Raw genomic sequence first — 25,497 nt, 5'->3', positions numbered from 1 at the left:
GGTGAAAAAACACCGATCCCCCCGGCCCCCCACTGCATTTTTAAAAATGCCTCATCGCCGCGTGTGAAAACGGGCGAAACTCCGCGGAGGGGGGAGAGAGAGAGTCAGGTCTCCAACGGGCAGTTTAGAGGAAAATAGCGGCACGATGTTGCAAGTTTTAGCTTGTGGCGCCGTAGTTTTCCCCGGTCTCTTCTTCGCCTTCAGGAGGATCCTGCCGTGTGTGTTCAAACACTGGAGTGATGCCGACGTGGTGCTGGTCAGCGAGAGGTAAACTAGCTTACATTGTTCCCTCTCCTCTAACAACAGCCTGGTTTAAAAAATATCACCCAACACGGCTAGCTAATGTATAGCATTTGACCTTGTTTGGTGGCTCGTAGCTAGTAACGTCCCCCCCCTCCTCTCTCTCTCCCCCCCCTCTCTCCCAGGCAGCTAGCTTATATTTTATTTTATGTAACGGTCGTATTTATACTGTATTTCGTGTAGTCGTGTTCCCATTGTGATCATTGTATTAATCGTTATTGCTGTTGTGCAAAATGGACACAGTGGCTAATCCCCCCCCCCCCCATCCAAAAGAATCTTTACAAGGATGATTTGCAAATATCACAGCAACGCTGTAGGAGTGTAGAAATGCATTCATGCCAGAGAAGACGTTAAAAAAAGCGTACGTACACTCCGAGCCACCGTAGTTTTGTATTACAAGTTGTATGTATGCAATATATATATATATATATATATATATATATATATATATATAAATAATAAAAATAATATATATTTTTAAGAAAGAACATGTATTAATGAATTAAAAAAAAAAGTTTGATGCATGTGGGTTGAGTAGTCTCATGCAACACTGAGTAGTCTGGAGGGGGGGGGGGGGGGGGGGGGGGTGGGGGGGGGGGGGGGGGGCTTTGCAACTGCCCCACATAAGTAGTGACCTTATTGGTCCGTGGGAATAAACTTTGAACCCCAGTTAGACATTCTGCGAACAAACAAGCCTCATTACATCACAGCAGCCTTCCTCAGTGACTCGTACATCTCGTGCCAGTATATACATGGGTTGTGTGCATGTGTGTGTGTGTGTCCGTGTGGGTCAGTGTGACTTGCTTACATGTGCACGGCTCAGTTCAATGCTCATTTGTACGCTGTCACTCTTGCTAATCCTCCTCTTGAGCTCCGTTCAGGGTCGACTGCTGAGTTGGCGATGCACTGTAAAACCAACCCGGACCCTACTCCCCGAATAATGCTATCTACTAATTTACTAATGCTTATCTTAACGGAAAATGTTCTTTCTTGCCTAAGGGTGGGTGGGGGGAGGACTTGACCCAGTATCCAAAGTCCACTGTATTATCGCCCCCAAGATGCCACGCAGGTCCCAACCTCGAACCATGCCCTTGTCTTGGATTTGGTGGGACAGTTTGGCCTGATTTGCACAAGTGACAGTTTGTGTCCATTTAGATGTCATATAAATAACTCAAATCCCCGATTGGATGATTAGTTTCTTGCTCACCTCCAATTAGATACACGTGGCGAAACGCAGCAGGCAGCACATGTCCCTCTAACTGTGCTCATCTCTGAATGCAATGTGGTGTGTTTTGAAGTAATACATTAGGTTACTTATGTTTAGCGAGTTCACCAAACCACTTACGTAACCGTGATGGTCATTTAATCGCTGTGATAGCACTCGGAAGTAAAAGCGCATGATGTTTGTGACTTTAATGGATTCGGGATACAGTTGACTTGCAAGAAGAAAAGTTGAATCAGAAGAGGAAGAGATATTAACTCTTAGTCTCAAGTCTAAAGCTCCTTAAAACATTGAATCATAACTATACCCGATTACAAATTGATTGAGCTCATATTTGTGCTAATTTTAAGGATATATTATATTATTTTATGATAAAGTGGCAACGTAAATTGTGGCACGAAAGTTGAATGTGTGTATACATTTTTATGGAGTTTTTATGTTTAAAACAAATTATATCAACTCATTTTTGATCATGTAAAAGACACGTTTACATGGTAAATGACCCCGAAACCTGCACGAGGTCAGGTCCTTGAAAAAGATCCCAGTCACCCCCTAAATTGTTGAGTTCACGCAGATATATCTTGCTAGCGGACTTAAAGACTAATTCATCCCTGCCCCACTTCCCTTTTTAATTACGTGCCATTCATTGTTCATGGTCATTGTTGCGTTTGTTCTACTGTCTGCGCTACAAATTGCCCCTCAGGGTTAATAAACGCACCTTGAACCTTGAAAATGTAACATTCATTCATGCTGAACTTGCTATTTATTATTTGACTTGGAAAAAAAATGCTGCCAGGTACGTAAATACAACTAGGGAGGCTAGCTGCCCTTTTATTTCCCAGAAACGTGCCAATTCAAAAACTAAATTGTACACAAAATGACACTGTAAATCAGTTTTTTTGTGTGTTTTATTTTTTCTTAACAAATCGTATGCATCATGTCCTAATTGGCCACAAGTGTATCTCTCCGTTTTGAGCAATGGATGAAGAACGACAACGAATTGTTGGCATTCAAATTCTTAATCAACAATCAATTCCCTCGCATCTTTTAAACATTTTTTTAATATCTATTCATTGTGTTTAAAGCTTTTTTTTCTGCATAGTTGCAAACAAGGATTGTTATTCGTATTAAACTATATGAGAATACGATTCCAGTTGGATTGATTTGGACTTGTGTGACCCAAACATTTCCAGTAACTTGTTGTGAAGTCTGAATTAATTTATCGAAATAATATCAATATAAACCTTCCCAAAATTCTGCTTCCATTCATATTTGTCAGCGCTTTTAGCCTTTTTTGTGACAATATTTTCACTGTGGTCGTTGCTCTCCTGCTTCCTACACACCAATTTAACAACATTACATTCACACAACTACATAAACAATATATTTTTCCATTTATTCATTTTTGAGTAACTAGGAACATTAGGTTCAGACAGCCTGGCGACCTTAGGACCTCTCAGACTATCACCGGCTTTAACCTGCATATGTGCATCCGCTACACAGGAAAATAAACTTCCCCCACATGGGTCCACTGTGTCTGCAAAAGAGAGAAGTAGATAATGAGTGTCAGCAATGATGAGCTTTCAAAAAATATGTCATGGCACTGCAGAAATATCAAATATATCAAATCAACTTTAAAGGATCTCATGGAGACTATTTTCACAGCTGTAAAGCGGTAAACATGATAAAAGCTGAGATAAAAAGTAAACACGGACTCAAGCTGATGCCGAGCAATGCAGTTCTGCTGAAACGGCCTCGGGTACCAGGTGCAGTATCAGCCTACTTTTAAATATTGACTTCATGAGGGATTATGCTCGACATCACCCGGCATATTCTCACTACGAGGGTCTCATTGTTGTCATCAAGTTTCATACAGCAGGTGATTCATAATGATTCATCTAATAGAACTTTAACAAGACTGTAAATTACATGTCAACTCTTCATTGTAACTCGATAAATGTATGTGGAACCCCCCCCCCCCCCCCCCCCCTACATACTACTATAGTACTATAATAGAGTTCAATACAATGATTCCATAATAAAATCCTTAAAAATGACCACACATTTTGAGTTTTAAACAGAACGTTTCTCAGAGCTAATATTTGCCAGGAAAATTGAATTACATCATACAGGCTTAAAGCGCTGCAAGTCATTGATACCGCTCCTTTTCTTTTTTTTTCTCCGAATATTGATTGCCCTTTGCCTTATGATGAAGACGACTAAAGGCCATATTTCACCCACCTTAAGGGCCGCAAATTAGGGTTGTTTAATCAAGCGATTTTTGATCAATTGTAATCCATCAATTGACAGAAAGTTGTGCCAAATTTGCCAGAATGGTACGTCAGTTTAAGTTTAAAAAAATTATATAAAATGTATTCAGAAGTCACGTGTCTGAAGGTGGAACCAGCTCTTATTTAAGCAATTAATTGATAATTTTCTGTTGATTAAGTGTGTATCTACCCCTCCCAAGGTGGTTGAGGGTACAATGCAGAGAGATGGCTCTTTCTTGCCTTGAAATGGCACTTTGCCCCATTTTTTTTTGCCTCCACTGTCACTTTCTCCCCCCCCTCCTTCACTCTGCTGCGGCGCCAATGCAACTCCAGATTACGTGGCCCATTTACCGGAGGAGTAAAAAAAAAAAAAAAAACGCCGCTCCCCGACTGTCAGACACTGTACGTGTGACGGGACACGAGAACGAGAGCGCAAGTCGTCCGTGTACAAACGGATCGTTCGGGAGGAAGACTTGGGGGGGGGGGGGGGGGGTGCTGAAAGGGGAAGCCGTGGTTTGTTCACCGGCACTGACACAGCAGGAAAGAAAAGACAACACCGGCCGAACAAGGCAGCAAAGCATTCTTCCCTTTTTCCCCTCTACATGCTACTCAACCCGTCAACCTCAACCTTTCATCAGCAGAGAGGGAGGGAGGGAGAGTGAGGGGGTTATTGGCGGACACACAATGAATGGGCTGTGTAAAATCTGGGTCTTGTGATGGAGTATGCGACCATACAGACCTAGAAGGCAGCGAGGCGTGGGGGGAAAATGTATGTGTGTGTGTTTCTGCAGGTCGAGTTAGCGGGGAAAGGGACGAAAGAGAGAGAGGCCAGTTAGTCTCTTCCAGCTCAGGCCTGTGTGTGTGTGTGTGTGTGTGTTTGTAGTTGCCGGTCATGTGGCCTTTCGTTGCCTTGCCGATTGCCGGTGTCATGGCTGCATTCCCATGGAGATTTGGTGCGAGGTGACAGCAGGTTCAAGCAGCAAAAACACAAATGCACTCTTTGTTTTCTCAATCTTGCCATTTTACAACACACACGATTTCAAAAGGAGAAAGAAAAAGCACCCTTCATTGGTCTTGTAAAACTGGCCATTACTCTCAGCAGGACTATAAGTATTGACCTTTTTCTTTAGCCGTGGGGGGGGGGGATTTAACAGGTCCTGTCAATTCCTACCGAGACCTGACTCGGAACTGAGTCATGCTGCCTTCAAGTGATTCGTTCCTACTCAGATCTGGGTAGGGTCCCCGGTGTATTGGCTTGGGTCTTGAGCTTTGTGACAATGTGTCGCGACTGTGATACCCGAGTGGATTCGGATGTCTGTTTTTTTTTTTTTTTTTACAATTTGAATATTATATTCAAAGTTAATTTATTCGAGTTGACACCCCTAGACTGGATCCACGTGGATTTGCTATCAGCTCTGATCACGTGGTCTGTGAAGCTCAGGAAAAGTGACACGTGCTTGTAAATTGATGGAGCGTCACTGCTGCTGCCAGTGTTGGAGGTTCTCTATCTACTGATTGATAGTCTAGTTTTGGTCGACTGTATTTTGCATCAGGTCTGAACGGGTCTGTTTCACTCCATTAAGGTCCCTTTTGGATCAGTTATCTTAATTTGAGAAGAATATGCTTGTTAGGAACAATCTTTGTAACCCACAAAAGTGTTTTGTTTTTTTTGTTAACCATGATGTCGTTTAGTCTTTAGACAAAAGGCTTTGTCCCTTTGGTGATTGTGCTCAGTGGATTTCATGGTAATCTGTCTGAAACATCATGAGTTGATCACATGTTCACTGTCAACTAAGTGAACTATGGGAAAGATTGTGGAGCGCCAAAAATAGGAAGGGTTCATGGTCGTGCTGGGCGATATGGTCAAATCCTTCTAATCAGATGGAGATATATACTGTAGATCATAATGCACTATATATATATATATATATATCAGGATTTAGCATCAAATTGCGAATATATTGTCGTGATGTGATTACTCTGCATGCATGCAAACAAAGAGAGAGTATCTGCTACAGTCCTGTCTCATAGCGTTTTTCATGCAGAAATAATGAATTTCTGGTGGTAAAGTGAATCGATAAGTCCTCGGCACTAATACAGGCCTACACATGTTTAGATTCAAAATGAGTTTTCTTTGTGGCCCACACAAGCCTCTCATCTGCAACGAGCAACGGCTGAGTAATTGTGCCGCACTGGACGCAAAATGTTCACAAGGCAACCTGCGTCTGTCTCCGTTCATCGCTGTAGGTGGCGATGAGTAGGTGGTGAATGTAAACCAGACTCACGAGCCCGGAACATTAAAAACACAGCGGTGTGTTAAAAAAAGGGGGCAACCATCTATTATGGACGCAGTGAGTGTTGGGGAATAAATTACATGTTTTCTGATTTCAAAGCAGCTTACTGTCAATGCGGCCAAGTTGGACAACGGCCAATGAGAGAGCTTGTCTGGGCAGGGGGGCAGCCATTCATAGTTTGAACAAATTGGTGATATAGTTGAACATCCTGTTTTGAAAATGACCAGAAATGTACTCTGTTGAACCATTAGCTTAACAATCAGTACTGTGTACTTGAACATTCATTGTTTATGGACAAGTTACTGTTCAACACACCACCTGAGTTCATGACTTTGTGAGTATACTCTTAAGATCAGGGCAACGCCTATGAATGTTACGCATGCCTTATGCCACTTCACACAGTGTCACTTCAAATAAAGATGTACCAACTTCTCCTGTGTCACAGGTCTGTTTATAGACGCGGAAAGTCGAGGCCCACCACTGCTAATCCCCCCGATGGTGCATTGAACTTGTAGGTCTGGCTGCTTGAGTTGTTAACCTGCAGGAGGGAACTTTTTTTCCCCCAAAGTTGCCCCAGATTTAAGCAGGTTTTTACCAGGCGCCAATGTTAAGCTGTTGCAGAAGCGCCTTGAACTGGCATTCTTCTAATGACCAGTAGAGGGCGACCCCTTGGGTTAAAAAATCTGATTCGAAACCGGTCCGAACCAATGGATGATGTCACAGCGCCTCTGTCCACTTCTAATAGTGTCACATCTATACCGTAGTTCTTTCCATGCTAATGTCTCCAAGCTAACATGCTCAAAAAACCAATGCTAACACCTTGATGTTGAGCATTTTCAGCATCTAGCTGGTATGCTAACATTGGGCCGATAGACCCACATTGCCATGGCTAGCATGACTAAAATTAAAAAAAAAAAATCCCCTGAAGTTACATTAGCTGCTGTAGCTACCCAGAGTATGATTAATGATTGTGTTTGCTCACTTTAACACAACATTTTCTGTCTTAATCCCTTCATGCGTTTCTTTCTCAGGCTGGTGTCCTCCATCCATGCCGTCATGGCAACCACGGCAGGAGTCATCGTTGTGTCATCATGCCGGGAGAGCGTCATTAACGACAGGTGAGGCTCATTGTCATAAATCCCCTTCATGAAATCTGTGGTAACTCCTCTGAATCCCACTGATTTAATTTGACTGTCTTACCTCCGCCCGCCAGGGAGATAAAAAGTGGCGATGTGGCGGAAAATTCAGCAACCTTATTAATTCGACATGCAGTCAACACACCAGTCATAGTTCTGTTTTAATGAAACGGGCATCTATTCATAGTTAATAACACGAGTAACGGGCAAACCAGCTTTAAAACTGGGGAATTTTCTTTTCTTTTTTTTCTTTTTTTTTAAAGAAGTGCTGTCAGGTGGATCTAATTTATGCCAATTTGAAAAGGGTTCATGTGGATTTCGTAAGAAAAAAAATATTTGGAAGAGTTGCTGATGAAATGGAAAAAATGAAATGAAACTTTAAAGTGTTATATTTGAGACCATAATTTACTGTTGTGGTAGAATTAGCTTTTAACTGGCTTTGCTATATTTGTACTTCTTAACATATTATATTGCTATATACTATATTGCATTATGTCAAAAATGCATTACAGGGTTTATCCTACGAGACTGGGTTGTCTATTGAGAAGGTGCACAAAATATACAGTATATAACTATATACTGTATATTTTAGTTATATTATTTTCTTTTCATCTGCCTCCAGATCAGCCACCCGGCAGCAAGTTAGTGTTAGCATAGCGTTAGCCTTTCACCGTCCATTTTTTTTTTAGCCAAGTGTGACGCTAAGCTAATGCTAACGTATTAATCCCCGTGTCACAGCGGCCAGACCCGGGCAGGCCCAGTTTCACGCTACTAATCTCCGGCGGGCCCTCCCCCTTCACCCACACGGCTTAATTCCTCCACAGCGCTGCTCAGTTCTGCCGTGACGTGCACTCGGCCCGGAGCTTATGAGACACATGCTCCAGTGTCAGACACATGAACGCTCTAATACTCCGTCACAATCTGTCACTTCATTTAGCCTTCGTTGCCTCGGTTGCAGTAACTTTTTTTGCAATGTTTTTGTTGTAGTGAAAAGATATTCTTCTAAAACGAGGATGATTTGAGTTTCTGTGTTTCCTAACTGATGAATAGACAATCTCACAAAAAGTTGGTAATCCTTTTTAAAGGAAAATTCAACAATTTGAGTTCTTTTTCCCCCGTAGTTTGGGTGATCATTCCTGTCGGTTCTTGATCAAACTTTGCCACGTCCCCATGTTTCCTTTGTGTTAATTGCCAAGTGAAGACTACAATTATCCCTTAAATAGTGCAACCTGCAGAATTATAGCTGCTCTCCACACATATGTTTTACGTACATACGCTGTAAAGCTGCAGAGCAACTGTTTGGTAGTTGTGCTACAATTCATTTCGGTTTGTATTGCTGTTTTTGCGTTTAGTTTATTTTGCAGATTAGGGAGAAGAAAATGTCCATTGTGGTTGAACTTCACAAAATTGATAGCTTGATTGATAGTAATGAATGATAGTTCTATATTCTGTGAAGCCATAACACTGATTTTATGAATGAAATAAGGCAAGCTTCTTAATCAGATACATCTCTAGCAGCTCATCAAATAATTAGCAGGCCTCGTGTAGTAGTAATGCAATGTTTCAACAAGCACATAGTTTGGTTTGTGTGTCATTGGACAGTTTTTTTAAAGTTCAGTTTTCATCCCTAGTATAAAGCTAAATAAACCTTGATATATGTCTTGATCAGTCGCTCCTCTGAACTACGTTGACCTTAAAGCAGCAGTCTGATCCGTTGAAAGGTGCAGCTCAGGGCAAGTGTAAAGGATATGTGTTGGGGTGTCGGGTCATTTTGCTTTTGATACATGTTTTTGTACAGTAGCTTGTACAGTAGCATGTGCACACGGCTATTTTGTTTTTATCTCAACCAGTATAAACTGCCCAAAAACCTTTACTTTGTTGTAGTTATCTATAGTGAATATTTGCATAAAATTATTATTATAAGATGTGAAGAGCTGCTGTTAGGGAGTTAAACAGGCCACCAGTCCCTCTTTAATACCTCCTAATAGTTTGTTTTTTTGTGTGAAAACCTGCATTTTTCAAGATTTCATTTGAACACATCACTATGACGTTGTAATTCACGATTAGCCAACACGATTTCTTACTTGTTGGACATGGTCGCACCATAATTGAACCCAATGTAAGCTATATATATATTTATTATATATCTTTTTTATATGTTGCACAGAATTGACTTCATTCTTCCCCCGAATGGTTTGTTGTGCCTTCCTGCTCTTAATCTCCATTCACTGACCTTAAAAGCTGGAGAGTCCGGTCAGAGGTCAGTAGCTCGGCTCTGCCCTGCAGCTTTACTCCGTGCTGTCCATATAATTAACCATCACGGTAATCGGTGCTCATTAGAGTGCTGCAGTCATCCAAGCTGTTTATTATACTGTACTTACATAAGCCTGCCTTAAAGCCTAATATGCTTACGGGAGAGACAAAAAGGCATATAGGTTAAACGAGTTTCCGTGTGTTTACTTTTACTGAAACTAAAGGTCGTCCAGTGTGCCATCCACATGGCTAATACTCCTAAAACCTCTCATCATTGACTGTGAGATGGCTTATTTGGCCTGCTTGATAAATGTTGAGTCCATCCAGGTCATTTTTTAAAATAATTTTAAAATAAATATCCTTATTGTCTTCATGCAAACCGAACAAACAGGACACACTGCTTAAAAAAACCCAAATAAAAATAATAAAACAAGTCCGTTGTCTGCTCTGCAGAGCACATTTGAACACATATTTCGACAAATAATGTAAATAATACAAAACTCAACTATAGCCAGATGTTGCCAATGTTGATGCCATTTCTTCTTCTTCATCTTCATCTCCTTCTTCTTCTCCTTCTCTTATTCCTGATCCATACAATGATGTGATGTTGAGAACGTACGTGTTTTTTGTTTGTTCCCCTCCTCAGGCACTGGCTGGCCACCTACTTTGTCATCTGGTACGGCGTGCCTTACATGACGTATGACATCTTCGCCATGTACCTCAGTCACTACCACCGCTTCCGCGTCAAAGGGCACGAGGACTACAAGCGGCATTCGCTGAAGACCGTGAACTCCTTCGTCCGCCGAGAGTTCCTGCTCGTGTTGCATCACATCGCCCTGCTCGCCATCCTGCTGCCTGTCACACTGGTGAGGAGGGGAGGGTGGGGGGGGGGAGGTGAGGAAAAACGAGGGGGGATTGAGGCAGTGTTGATGAGGTCTTGTTGTCAGTAGTCAAGGCCGATTATTGGCAGATCAAACTGAATGTTAATGCAGGCGTTACTGGTGGTGATGGATCACTAGCTTACTACAGCAGCTGCTGGTAGGAATCACTGTCCCGCAGTGTTGATGCTAAAACGATTAGCACCACAGATCTACACTGTTTACTACAACTGGCATGGATCTCGTGGGTTGCAATGAGTGGTATTTTTACTTGTGTAATAATTTTTTCTGTGATTATGGAGAATAAGTTTTGTGTATTTTAAAGTTGAATGCATCAATCTGGTGCACTTTGAGGGCAAAATTAAGAGGATTTGAATTTTATTTTCCTCGAATACAAAGTACAATATTTACATGACATAAAATACATCATACAAATATTCAAAATAAATCAATAAAATCATTCAGTTTGAGGAGGGACAGGAGGAGGAGGAAGCTAAGCTCATCTATACATCTATATTTACATATACTGTAGATAAACACCTTTGTTCTTTCTTTATTTCGAATGATTTGAAAGAGATGAAAATGAATAAACAAAATTATATATATATATATATATTCTATTTAATCATAAACAGATGTTGTCTTGCTAACTGAATTTTTGGCACTAGTTTAAAATCTGCTTTCGCATGCAACCCCTCGTGAAGTCACAGCATGAAGCCATCTACGGTTTCCCACTTGGCAGATAGATGAGACTGTGCCCTCGGTGTTGAAAGTTGTGAGTTTGAGCCCCGGGTGATGCAGAGTAAATGAGACTAATGGCCGCTCAGGCATTGTTGCTGTTTGAGTTGGAGGCACATGACTCCAAGGTTTAATTATTATTCTGCTTCATTGTCCTCAAATTGCCCTGGCCTCGACTCACTGCTGCTCAGCAGCTGTAATTTGGGATGTCACTGCTGCTGTAGAGTAAATATATTTGCTGTCTAAAGTCTAAAGCTGCTGTTTAGCTTGTTAGTGTTGCACGTAACGCATGTTGTACATTCTCCCCCCAAAAAAGAAGCATTCTTTCTTCTTTAGTGATGGTAAATGAAGGGCTTGAATGTAGGTTTTGGATTATTGATCAAACCTAACAAAGACTTTTGGTATATGTCAGCTTGTACTTGCTTTTTCCTGATATTTTTAAAGACCAAATGAATAATCTATGAATCGAGAACATCATTCATACTGAATTAAAGTTAAAATGTGCCCAAAAAAAGTATCCTAATGTTGCCGTTGACATCAGGCATTACATCAAACAGAGTTGGCGATAAGTCATGTGTCCACTGCCAGTAATGCGTTATGAGCGTGCGCCGTAATGTAGTGCATTGTTTTCAAATCACTCCTCCTCGCTCTGAGCTGCATTATCTCCTAATGATTACTTAAATGGCAACGATAAAAATCGACATGATGCCCACTGTCATGGATTACCAATCGAGTGATATTCATGTCTCTGCATGTCTCAGATTCCAACCTGTACTGATGGGAATGAACCTTGAGGTTGGCTAGAATGTAGAGACACTACTTTTTAATAATAAAACAAGTAACAAGATTATTCAAATCACCAAAGTGTTTGGTCATTTCTCATTATAGGAGCTTAACATACAGAAAAATACAGATACTTTCTGGAACATCCTGATCAACGAACACCCTATGTAATCTCCCAAAGCCAACACTTTTGGCACTTTGGCACCGCAACTTCACAGCAGTTTTCCAGATAGCAAAGTAGGTTTTGAACCTTTATCTTTTGCTTATTTTTCATATCTGCGTCAACACCTCGAAGGCCATCGAGGAAAAAGATTGTCCGAAAAGCACACACTGTTATCGCTGTTTGAAGAGTTTATCGCGTCTCACTCAGGCTCTCCACTTTTTCTTTGGCGTGCTTTTCAAGCCTCAGAGGTGGATTACACTAATGAACCAGATTACATTTTATGGCTGAATTATTGGTAAACTCTAACCACAGTGTGTGTGTACTGTTTATGGACCAACAAGGTAGTAAATGGCAGGAAAGGGAAGAGGATGATAACATAGCAATTATTGATTAGATTCTTTTGAACAAATAACAACAAAGAAAAATAAATTTCTTTCAACGTCCTTGAATTGTAAGCGTTTGCAAAGAGGACTGTATGGAAAGAATGGACAGGAAGAGAGAATGAAAGGTGTGGGTTGTGTGCACTGAGAAAAAAATGAGCGCCATGCAAAGAACTCAATATAAAAGGAAGCGTGGGGAGACAAAAATGATTTGAATGGGTGAATTATACAGTCAGTTGTTGGCAGAGGGCAACCGGAGAAGCAGGGCCGTGATGACTTTAACCTCAGGTCTGAACGGCAAATTGAAAACCTGCTGAACTGTTAAACCTAAGTTCAGCGTGAGCAGTTGAGCGTGCAAGGACATTTTTTTTAAATAGTGCAGAATAGAAGCCACTTTACACCATACCGAGGACTTCAATACATTTATCTAGGAGCTTTCTCTAGTCTACAACCGGCCCGGCAGAGTCTTTATATGGTAGTGTACAGAAACGTGTAACATAGCCACCCAGGTTAGCGAGCCAGGTGCAGTGGAAACCCGGCCCTATTGTTTGCAGTGGCGATATGAGATCACATTACCCTACATTATTCAGCTCTTTTCTCTAAACTGGCCACCCCTCTTGTTCACTCACTCATCAGCTTTATGACACGCCGGCTCGCCATGGCAACGATGAGCCGGTGGAGTCGTGCAGCAAAGCTCGTTAAAGGAGGAAGTGTGGATGATGCGGTGGTATGAAAAAAAAAAAGATAAACATTTACATAACTGGATGGAATCAATTTTATTTTATTTGGATAACGTATGGGGTTGGTCTGAGAAATACCTTCTTGCTCTAATTTTGTAGTAAAAGCCGGGATGTGGACTTTTTACTGCAGCCATTTGGAAATATGTTGAAACCTGCTCATTATATGTTAGCCGTATACTTACACAGGTTTAATTGGTGGTTATAACAACATCTTCTCGAGATTGCTGGGTTTTTACAGGTAGACGTGTGCAGGGATACATGCGGTTGATTATATGTTCAGGTCAGCCTTTTAGCCGAGGGCTAACTGTGATTCTCGTGTTTATAATTTCATCCTAATTTGCACACACAGTATGTATGTATATCACATGTATGCTTATCTTGCATGGACGAAAATCCACCATGTCTTCAAGTGATGCGCATGTGTCCGGTATGCCGGAGTGCTATGTATGCGTGGCGTAGGTTTATGCAAGACGATACAGAAAGGCGACACAATAGCATCAATTATATGAGAACTGACTGAAGTCTAAGAGTTTTATTCAAGATGGTTTTATCCAATCGCCTGCCACGTATGTTTTTGAGCGTGCCTTGCCCTTTTTCCCAAACTGTTTACAAAGATGGCTTCACAGATGGTTTGACGAAACCAGCTGGTGTGTCGGGTTAAATGTATGTAGCAGAACGTTTGTGTAAATCCCCGGACAGATGGTGGTAATCGTCAGACGTTAGCAACCACAAATACATCTATTGTTTTAGGCGGCAAACTAATTGCGAGGTGGGGAGCTTCACAATTGTGTGTTTATAAAACCTTCAGAAGTATTCAGCGTGTTTAAGTAAGTGAAAATACTTCTTTACTGGTAAAAGTACTGCATTCAAAACTGAATGTATCAATTTTGTTTTATTATTATATTATATAAAAGTTTACTGCATTCTTTTTACTGATGTATTAAAAGTAGCGTGCAAGCTTGGACTCAGAGCATCATTTAGATATTTCAAACATCAAAATTTCAGGACTAATACCGAAACAGTCCTTTAAGAAGCCTTATGTGGCCTGCATAGACTGTATAGAAGAAGTGGACGTCGTCATCGTGACGTCGCCCATTGGTTTCGTAGACTGCCATTTTCAAACCATCTTGGTTTTTACCATTTGACGTTGTTTTGTAACCACAAACATACATATGTGCGGGGTTCAGTCTAAATGACACCTTTTGCAGCATCTCAAACGTACGAAGACAAAGGTAACGCACACGCCCATGGCAGGTGGGGCTGCGGTTAGGTAGCCAGGTAGCTCGTTAGTCGCGGTGTTGAGTTTCTCCTCCGCGGGCTCGGTCGTCCTTTCGGCAGATGGCAAGGCCACGTCTGAAGCCACTCATGCTTTATTCATCACCGGCACACAGCGAGCTAGGCTACCAGACAGTGCTCGTCTTTTGTCTGGAGTCTCTTTATCCATCTAGACTGACTCACCTATTTTAGGATGGCCTCTCTAACGACACAGCGCTGGGCTGCTGGTCAATATTTGAAAGCTTCATTCATTACTTATGTACAGGACATCACTGCCTCCTCTGCCCCTGCTCGCCTGGGATAGAATAAAGACATCTACGTTTGTGGTTTTGGCATTGTAAAAGAAACTCCAATACCAATGTTGGGTAAAGGGTTTTATTCTGGGTGTTGGCCTTAAATATATTCAACAGTCTTGAAGTGTCAACAATTTTAGAAACTGGTCCGGTACTGAGCGGGAGCTGCTTTGAATTTTTGCTGAGCAAAAAGCCGTTACACAGGTTGTACCGGCCTTATCTCACAGAAATGGGTTTAATGACCCATGAGCTCCTCACAGCACATAACATGGGCATGACAATTTAACACATTACATGCCCCCAACACGGATACAATGTGTGTAAAAGTATCTTTTGTCGAGGTGGACACGCACGTTTTATTAAAAGTCCATATAAGGAGTAGTTTGGGGTCAAGCAGGGGACATTCACCCAGGAGAACAGTGTTCATGTCCTGTGTGAAACCAACATTTTGACAATCTGAGCTCGTCATAAACCAGCACTTTTAGTGGACGTCAATGAGCAGTGAGGAATTGCCCGATTAGGATTACATTGTAGCCCATTTAGCAGCTGCCCACCACAGCGCTGTCGCTCAATACTGGACCGGTTTCAAACATTGTTCTCCTCAATTAGTCACCCAGACATAAACATATGGGAAAATAATATCCAGGTTGAAAAGTACGGAAGTTACAACTCAATCTGACACATTATATTGCAGCAAGCTCGGATTCAGCCTGACGTCCTTTTCCCAACAGATACTCCATGAACTCTACACAGAATATTTATATTCAACCGTTTAAAACTACTAGTGGCACCATCAGTGCAAATCCATCAGAATCAACCTCGACAAACACGTGTTACATCGGCCCATGTCTTTCGACATTTCACTGAGAATGTTCCAGAAATTGCCCTTGAATGTCAGCTGTGTTTTTTTTTTTTTCATGCTAATGTTTGTTTGCTCATTCTGTGTGTGTGTGTGTGTGTGTTCTGTTTCCTCAGTTCTTCAGAAGGGACCAGGGGGATTTCTTCATTGGCTGCTTGTTTCTAACAGAGCTCAGCACACCCTTCGTGTCTCTAGGGAAGATACTTATTCAGGTGAGACGGTGCATATACACGTGAGCATTCACCCGACGCAAACCTGGAAGTCACACACCCGTCATGTGCTGTTTGGTGTCCCCATTTTATCTATGAAAAAATCTTTTATGATGACTTTCTCAAATAGGTCAGCTAGCGTCAATCATTTGCCAAAACGAGCAGTGACTGTCCAATCATATTTTGTAACCACTCCTTGGTTCCAGAAGTATTTTTCCACACGGAGAAATGGTATGACATGGGGCTATAATGAGAGTGAGCCTTTCAAAATGCAAAAAAAGAAGAAGAAAAGTGTAATAAATTAATGTAATTACCAAAATACTGATAATGTGCCATAAAGAACAACATGAGACATATAATCTGCTTAAAAAATAGTGGATATATGCAAAACTACTCTATTATTACAGGAGCGCCAAATATTTAATTTATCTACCATACTTATTATACTACTACTACTACTACTACTACTACCACCTCCTAGCCCTACTGCTACTACTAGGCCTTCTACTACTACTACTCCTACTACTATAAGGCCTCCTACTGCTCCTACTACTATAAGGCTGCCTCCTACTAATACTTCTACTACTACTACCACCTCCTAGCCCTACTGCTACTACTAGGCCTCCTACTACTATTACTCCTGCTACTATAAGGCCGCCTCCTCCTCCTACTCCTACTACTACTACTACTACTACTACTACTACTACTACTACTACTAGGTCTACTAATACTACTACTACTACTACCAAGCCCCCTACTACTACCACAAGGCCTACTAGGCCTACAACTACTACAAGTACTACTACTACTACTACTACTACTACTACTACTAGTACTACTTGTCTTATTGAATGAGTTGAACCATACACATGTAACTAATCAAACTAATCTGAAATATAACATGAAACCCCAAAGTTATATATATTTCATTGTATAAAATAAAAGCCGAAATTATTATTATAAATTATATTTTTTTAAATTCAACTTTCATAGATGTCATCTGTCACTATGGATTGAGTTAAAGCCATAATATAAACTACGTCAAATGCGCTCGTGGCATTTGGAGCTAAGCTGAGCCATCGAGGATCGACATTCTGAGTCGTCCATCCTCTTCCTTCTGAACTTCCCGTCCAGGTGATCAACAAAAAACCTGGGTGTCTCCATTTCAGTTGGGATGTAGCTTGTCACTGTACCATCAATAATTAAGGTGCATGTGGCTCACCAAAAAAAAAAAACCCTCCGCATCAGTCAACAGCATTCAGCTAAGAAGCCGTGTTTACTCTCCCTGCATCTTAACCCATTACCAGCAGTTAATGCCTTCATGCCTTCACCCATAAAGCGGCATTACATCCTGCACTCTGACTGTGTACAGTACACACACGTATCGGAGACGTTCTAGTAACGCTGTCATCTAAGAATAGAAGACTGTGTGTGTCCTGGTGAAATCAGTGGACCGTGGGCTTTCAGGTCTTTGCTGACATCTGGTGTCGGCACGGAAAAAAGAGCAAAAACTCTGCTCCAAAACGCTGCCCTCCTTTGGGCTGGATCCGCACCGACTGACCTTTTTACTGCTCTCAATAACCTTGTGGATTCCTCCCGTGGGCTTTCACATGACCGATGAGAAGATAACAACATAATAGCATATAATGTTGTTTGGCATGATTTTGTAAAGAAGGGTGAAGAGGCGGCAACGATGATTGAACCCAAAGAATTAAGCTGGATGATGAATCCATTCAGAAAAATGGACATAATTGATGACATATCCAAATAAACTGCCATGCTATTACCATGACCACCGTTAATTGGATAAAACAGAGTTCAGGAAAAGTCATCAAACATATTTTAATATTTAAGAGGAAAGGGGGCCCAACAAATGTTGTGCGTGAATTAATTTCACCTGGCTCATTGGGACACAATATAATGGAAATCCTTGAAAAGACTTGAATTTTAGTGTGGTGTTTTCAAGGTTTGAAAAGTTCTTGGATTTAGAAGCAAAGTGCTTGACATGTATGTTGTATGTGATGACATGTATGATATAACACAGAAAAAATCTCCATATTTGAGGGACTGAAAACAGCATTTTCTGACATTTCTTTATGAAAAATGACTTTTGATGATGAAAATAGTTGGTGATTATATTTCTGTGGATCTGTTAGTGGAATTAGTTTTCCTTTAATTTGTGGTCCTTCTGTAAAAAGCTGTCTCCAAACATCATGTTGGTTGTTTAGAGGACAATAACATCTCATTTAATGTGATGAACAAGTGACATAATAAGTAGACTGAATACTGACCATTGGATTGGATACAAATATGGAGTTTACCACAGCTGGAAGGTGCTGGAAAAGCATGGAAATGCACCTGGAAATGCTTGAAAAGTGCTTGAATTTGAAGGAACCATGAATTTAATCATTGCACCTCGTCAAAAGTGATTGGTGAATTTAAATAGGAATAAACAGATTGTCTTAAAGTGATGGTACTTTAAAATGTTCTCATCACCCACAACCTCTTTGGATCCCCTCCCCCCCCTTTCTGTTTGTCTCCGCCCCCTCCACCAGCTCAGCCTCCAGGACTGCTGGCTGCACAAGGCCAACGGCGGCATGGTCCTCCTCACCTTCTTCATGTGCCGCATCGCCCTCTTCCCCTACATGTACTGGGTGTACGGCCGCCACTACGGCATCCCGCTCTACAGCGTGCCCTTCCACCTGCCGCTGTCCGCCAACCTGGGCAACTCGTGCATCCTGGCGCCGCAGGTCTACTGGTTCGTCCTCCTCTGCCGAAAGGGCTTCCGTCTTTACCGGCGCAGTCGTATGCCAGACTCGTCGCCCGCAGCGGCGGCCGCTGTCACTGACAATTCCAAGGATGATTGATATTCACTTTTCACGATTGCTCGCTCAAGCCGCACACTCAAGCTACTAACGCAACTACTTCTGCAAAAAGGCACTAGTTTGACTTAACACATTTCAAACCCCACCATTGTACTGTAGTACACCAGGACTGCCTGCTCTCGTCCCACAAACCTCCTGGGCATTTTTCCGCACACTTTAAAAAAAATCCTCCGTTAACGAAAATCTTGCTGCCGAAAGTGGAGACCTCTCCACTGATCCAGCTCTACTACTGAAGTTTGATGATTTGGGTGTTTTTTTTTTGTTTTTTTTTGGCTCTTGACTGGATCTTGTTGAAGTGCTACACTGCGTCTGTCAAAAATTTACAACACTGAAGGAAGGCCATGCTCGCGTCGCTGTGAGTACAAAAAAAATAAAAAAATGTGGAGTAAAAACACACAAAAAAAAGCACCGGAAACTGAAGAAGAGCTCCCATGGAAAGACATTATCTTATCTTTGCTCCTCCCGTGTTTACAGCCCTCTGCTGACTTGGAAGGTCTGTTACAGTGTTTGTGTGAGTGGCTGTTAGGACACGCCGTATTTATTTTTAATGATTGTACTGTGATGTGTCGGGTAGTTGCATTAATTTTCCTCTCCCATCCGTTCACCGATCACACCTCACCAGAAGGATTAGGAAAAATGGTTGCGGGTTGGGGATGCATATTCAGGCAGTATTAGCAGGAGTTATTGTGAGGAAAACACAATCAAGAGCTAAAAACAGCTACGTTCTAAAAACACCCCCCGTTAATGTGACTTTTTCACCCTCATTTTGTCTCCCATGCAGCATGTTACCATGGTATCACTTTTTTTTTAATCTGCAGCAACAATTCCCCCCCCCCCCCCCGTCTCGCAACTGTGACATCACTTTTGTTCCCAGAAGGCAGCCCTCCTTCATCAGGGTGCGAGCTCTGTTCCCATTGGTGTACGTACATCATATTTAATACAGCGCTCGTGTTCTTTGGGAACAGTTTTTCTTTTTTTTTTACTTCCATTTCAAGAAAGCTTTTCAGGAATTCACTTCAGGCAATATCCCTCCCGATGTTGGAGTTGTAGAATGGTGGCAACGACGAGGGATTTTTACCTCCGGGTTGTGGAAGCCATTCTTCATTTTCACAAGTCATTTTTTTACTGGTATTCATGGCATAAAAACAAGACCTCAAATAGATCACCTGGTAACACTTTAGATTAGGGAACACATATTAACCCTGAACTAGTTTCTTATTAAGTGGTTTACAACAGATCCCTAACTCACTATCAATAAGCAGCGATTAGGAAATTATTGAAGGAAAACTCTCACAGTAGTTAATGGCCTAGTAGTTGCAGAATATGATCATGCAGACATTAGTAAGTGATTTATAATGGCTGCCAATATGCTACTAATACGCATGCTAATAAGAAACTAGTTCATGTTTAATATGTGTTCCCTGATCTTAAGTGTTACCAAACACCTTAAGACCAGGCTGCTCTAAATAATAACATAAAGCCATGATGGGATAATATTTCAGATGTATTTGGACTAACTTCCACTTAAGTGCAAGGATTTGCATGTGTGAATGTTTTCTCAGAGTTTGGGGGTTAGTTGGGTTTCTTGCTACTGAGAGATTCAGCTTTTGAGTCTCTGTTCGGATGACACTGGAGCGTCTGCAGCTGCCGTAGAATTTGCTGCAATGCTGGCAGCCGGAGCTCGGAAGCAACGCAGTCTTTGAGGGTCACTTTGGGTCAAACCAGATTTGATTTCTCTCCTGTAAAAAAAAAAAAAAATCCGATCGGGGAGAAGGCGGGACGTGGCGGCGCTTAATTTGGGACGAACTCAGGGCCGAGGTCAGAGCAATAAGGTGAGCAGAGGCTCATCAGGGCAAACTTATACAGAGGATTTACTTTTTTTTTTTATCAGTAATGCCACAAAAATTAAAAAGTGATTATTCCCTGAAGCTCCACAGACTTGTGTACTTCACACAGAGCTGTATATACGCTTCATCACAAAAACCTGCATCTCAACATCATAATTACACCTGAGAGGACCTTTTTTTTATATCATACAAAGCAATTTTCTTTGTTGCTATATTCACAGTTGCATAAAGACATTAATCTTATGAAAGTAAAAAAAAAAAAAAAGGTCCATGTCACATTGCTTCACTTTTGAACTTATAGAGAATAATATTTCTTCATATCAAAGAATAAATAGAAGATATTATTTTCATAAGAATGCAGCAGGGTCGGTTTCGTACCCAATCTGGACCTTGTGGTTTAATTTGACTCTTAATATTCTTGGTCATTTAAGCTTTATAGTGAACTAACTGTTTTAGTTAACTGTTAGTTGTTTTAGTTGCGTTCATGGCCTTCTTTTTTTTTTTTTATGTCCTGCAAATTCAATCTATGCAAAAAAAAAAAAAAAAAAAAAAAAAAAAAGAGGCTGCGGTGCATGTATACGACACTAATGTCAAGTCATATCTGATTGTTATTGTTTCTGGGGACCATGCATTCATTTCTACTGTACATTTCTACTAGGACTCCAAACTACAAATCATCAGTCTCGTGTCTTGCATTTAATTTAAATTTTTTTTTGCTTCTTCTTTTTAAATTTTTACCTCAGTTGTGTTTTTGATTAATTTAAATTAATGTGAAAAAATAGGTGTATATTGATCATTAGTAACACTACTCGTAGCATAAAAACCAACAAGTTTACAAACTGCAGCTCGGTTTTACAAACCGGTCGACTTATCCTGTTTGGATGCTGACTTTAGAGGGCTGTCACTCTTTTGTAATAAAAAATAATAATAAATCGACTTTGAACTGAAATCGTTGGAATTAGAACTAACGTGCTGTCCTGATGAGGCATTTTTACAACATTTCTGGTTTCGATTACAACGCAGTCAAACTGCGATAAAGTTTTGTGGTGCGGTCCGAGCAGACCAACTAAGGCCTCTATAAGCAAACACCCCCCTCCCCCTAAATATCGAGTCCTCCTGTCGGGAGACGGAGGCATGAGGATGAGGGAGTAAGCCGAGCCGAGCTGCTGAGCGATGGGCTTGTGTGTCTCGTTTGGCCGGAGCCCAGCTGGAGTGCTCGGCCTCCCTTTTGTCCGCTGCTGACCAGGCGGCTCTCGCTGGAAACGGTCCAGGTTTCTCTGCTGCTTTTCAGCCGAAACTCTCCCGCCGTCACGGTTCACCCTCGGGCCTCTAGCGCCCAGATATCTCCAGATATGTAAACGGTGGTTACCTCTGAGCCGATAAGAAAGACCTTTAATTTACACTCATGTCAGAAGTCTCCATTCATGTTTACTTTTGTATTGAAGATGAAAAGCTGCAGGTCATTCTCACTGGCGATGTTCCCTCCCATCATGCTCTGCTCCGCCTTTCTTTTCCGTTGTCATGACCTCAACCTTCACTAAATACACTGGACAAAAAAAAAAGAAAGGAAAAACGGACACATGGCACTGTTTTAATGCTTTTTATGACATTTTCTTTTAAAGAGCGATGCTGATTTAAATCGATGGTTGGGGATTCTTTAAAAACGTCAAACATTTCAGCATTCTTGTTTTTTTTTGTTTTTTTTTAATCTCTGATAGAAATGCTATTGAAACAAAACTATTATACCAAGTATAGTCCCAGCTCTTTAAAGTCTAGCATGTTGTGAAAAAAACCCCTCCTGACTTTTACTAGAATCACTTAGATTTTCAGAATGGTCATTTTAAAGCCCCCCCGTTTTGCCCGGGACTCTGTGTTGGAACAGAGTCGTGAGAATTGTTTAAATGGACCAATGGAGGAGATGCAATTTAAGGTTCGTTAAGATTCAGCAGGCAGGCTTAGCTTTGAAATCACAGAATAAAAATAGAAAATGTAACATTCCGCATTTTTTTTTGGATCATCTAAAGTTCCCCTTTTTATTTATATTCTTTATTTTTTATATATATATATATCCCTCTGGTAATTAAGGAAGCAAGATGATATTCATGTGTCCAGAATACAAATGGCACCCATATCAACCGATGACATTGACTTGCCGATACCTGATTTTTTTTTTTTTTTTTTTAATAATACTAATAAAAACCAATATCCGATGAATTGGTCTCCTCTGATCTCACTGACTTAACGTTCACGGGGAAGACGAGCCACCTTATTTCCATAAACTGCATCAGATCCGAAAACCTTTCGAAACCCCTCAGAGCTGTGAGGCGTTCAAGGCCCCTCAGAGCTGTGAGGCGTTCAAGGCATGCGGAGTCACTCATATCTTAACGGTTATCTTTTTCTTTTTTTTTCACTTGATAGAATCTTATTTATCGAAAAGTCTTAAGTTCCTCCTCTTTGCTCAGGGTTTGATATGTGAAGTTGTGTGTGTGCACGTATAGAGGTTTATTGTAGGATGATGAAAACTGTGAGGCTGATGAAGATGAGTTTCTTTTTTTTTCTAAATTATATTTTCAAAGCAGTTTTTTTTTGTAGGCCTATTTATGCTTTCTGACGCGGCTCGTGATCCGTCGACTTCTAAGGGTTGGTACAAACCAAAGACTGGCTGATGTGAAGGAGAGACAGGACCGGCTGCTTCTCTTGCTTCTAGATTCATCTTTAAAAAAGAAAAAAAAACATAACTCCCCTCCAGTCTCGCATCTTTTTCTTCCCCAGAGAGTGACTTGTTTTGGGTTTCCTCTGAGGAGTTAATGGAGACTTAGCTGTGATTCTCCACGGAAACAAACCCAGTTCGAAGGTCGACTGTTTATCGGCAGTGACGCTTTACTCCTACGTAACGATTATTGCATTACATCGTAAACAAATACATGTTTAAAAAAAAACAAACAAAACTTTGTACTTTCTTTGTACTTGTGTGTGTGAGGACAGAATGGGAACACGGACACCAAAGTTAACGTAACACTGCAAAGCGATATTTGGGTCAATTCTCGCTCCGTTCACGTTAGCATCGTTTTTAGGCTAAAAGGTTGTAAAATTCATGCTAACACGTTTATTTGACAGTGCCGAGCCATATCAAGCTAAATCTTTAGCATATGCCTTGAGTTCACTCCTTGCTAACACTTTAACATCGATGACTAGCCTCTTGCTAACGTTATTTTTGAGTGAGCGTATACTCTACATGCTAACACTTAAGCATCAATGACCAGCCTCCTGCTAACGTTATTTTTGAGTGAGCGTATACTCTACATGCTAACACTTAAGCATCAATGACCAGCCTCCTGCTAACGTTATTTTTGAGTGAGCGTATACTCTACATGCTAACACTTTAGCATCAATGACCAGCCACTGCTGCTAACTGAGTTTTGAACACTTTAGCATGTAGAATCACACAAATACCATAGAAAGCATTGTATGAACACTGAATTTCCTTGCTAAGGTATTAGCATCGAGCTACATTTGTTAGCTTTCTTTAAGCTCCCCTGAGGTCTTTGGCTACTCTGAGATGAGTGAAGGTTATTGTTGGATGCTAACTCCGAAATGGGGATTAATGAAGGCGAACGCTCAAGGAACAGTAGGAGTTAATGACACTACTTTTATCACCTTTAATGTGATTTATTTCTGTTTTTATTTAGTCTAAAACCACATGAGAGCTCTGAATCACCTGAGGGTAATTTACATTTATCTTTTAGATAAATAGTCGACAATTGTGGCAAAGTTTGGTGTCCATATATCCATAAGAGCTGATGGATTGAGAGGAGCCGTCACAAGGTCTTTGCTGGGATCAGACCACACAATATCAACACAAATGAGCCAAATTGCTCTGTTGTTTACCCCCGGTTAGTCAGCATGCGGGACGCCTCACCATGACCTAAAGTCGGACGTTTATGATCTTTACGGTGACCCAGAAGCACAGATCGCTCCTCCATGCACAACTGTAGAGACTACGAAGTGAATGAATTTGATAGGAAAGATGAAGTCATCACTTATGAATCTATGACTGCCGAATCTGACGCCTCAAAAAAGCATAAATATTGTGCAGTCTGATCCCCGACATTAGAAGTAATTTGTTTCTGCTGAAAAAAATATGGAAGAAAATTCACAGAAATCAGTAATTCAAGGAAGTCGGCGCCACCTAGAGCATCTAACGTGTCCTCTTTAAACACTTCACATCAATATTTAGTTGTTTGATTTTCTTCTGATATGATGTGAATGCGGCATTAGGCTGGTGAACTGCACAAAAAAATGACTTTGAGACGTTTTATCATAAAGATTTCAGATTTGCTTGTGTTGCTGGGACTGATTTTGATCTGTGGGAAACAATGAACCCAATTTGGTCTCCGGTGGTGCCTTGTGGGGAAATAAAATCTATTTGTGATACCCACAAAAAAAAGTCCGTGTGAAAGAGATAAGTTGGCAGGCGGTGTTTACAGGTTGTGGCTGTATTTATTTATCACGTTTAATTGGAATCATATCCTGGATCATTCATGATGTTCACACTGCAATCATCAAGAAAGTCTCATTTGTCTTAAAAAAAAATCATATCATTCATGTTTGAAACTATTTGAAATTGCTATGCATTTACTGCATATATATATATATATATATATATATATATATATATATTCATATTATTAAGCAAATCCCATAATGTGTTTTTTTCATGCATTATTTGAGGTTTATCCCCTTTAAAGCGTAGATATATATATTGTGAATTTGCTTGCTGTGTTTCTGTTATGTTCGACCTTTCATCTGTCAGTTTGGTGGATGTTTTATGTTTTTTTTTTATTTTAAGATTTTGGATTTAAATCTTGAACTTCTGTCCACATCACTCACTTCTCCACCCGTTTTTTCGGGTGCATCTCTGACATTAAAACGCAGCACCTTTCATAACCGTTAACACTTCCTGCCCACATTA

At 40.9% G+C, this 25,497-nt stretch overlaps 1 protein-coding gene across 1 annotated transcript; it reads left to right on the top strand.

The window, feature by feature from the left end:
• On the top strand, positions 1 to 24,972 carry tlcd3a (TLC domain containing 3A). Its single transcript, XM_084029602.1, has 5 exons — positions 1 to 267; positions 7,118 to 7,204; positions 10,122 to 10,341; positions 15,701 to 15,796; positions 18,349 to 24,972. The coding sequence occupies exons 1-5, from the start codon at positions 146 to 148 to the stop codon at positions 18,658 to 18,660; spliced, it is 837 nt and encodes a 278-aa protein (XP_083885728.1). The 5' UTR covers positions 1 to 145; the 3' UTR covers positions 18,661 to 24,972.
• Positions 24,973 to 25,497: the final 525 nt, after the last annotated feature.

Source organism: Eutrigla gurnardus (assembly GCF_963514095.1).
Source record: "Eutrigla gurnardus genome assembly, chromosome: 15".
Taxonomy (NCBI): domain Eukaryota; kingdom Metazoa; phylum Chordata; class Actinopteri; order Perciformes; family Triglidae; genus Eutrigla; species Eutrigla gurnardus.
Note: the sequence above shows the minus strand (reverse complement) of the source record. Positions and strands in the feature narration are given on the sequence as shown.

Excerpts from the sequence above, each read along its gene's own strand:
- tlcd3a (XM_084029602.1), top strand. The coding sequence starts at position 146 with ATGTTGCAAGTTTTAGCTTGTGGCGCCGTAGTTTTCCCCGGTCTCTTC. Across the intron at positions 7,205-10,121 it reads GAGAGCGTCATTAACGACAG|GCACTGGCTGGCCACCTACT; the intron begins GTGAGGCTCATT and ends TCCCCTCCTCAG. Across the intron at positions 15,797-18,348 it reads TAGGGAAGATACTTATTCAG|CTCAGCCTCCAGGACTGCTG; the intron begins GTGAGACGGTGC and ends CCCCTCCACCAG.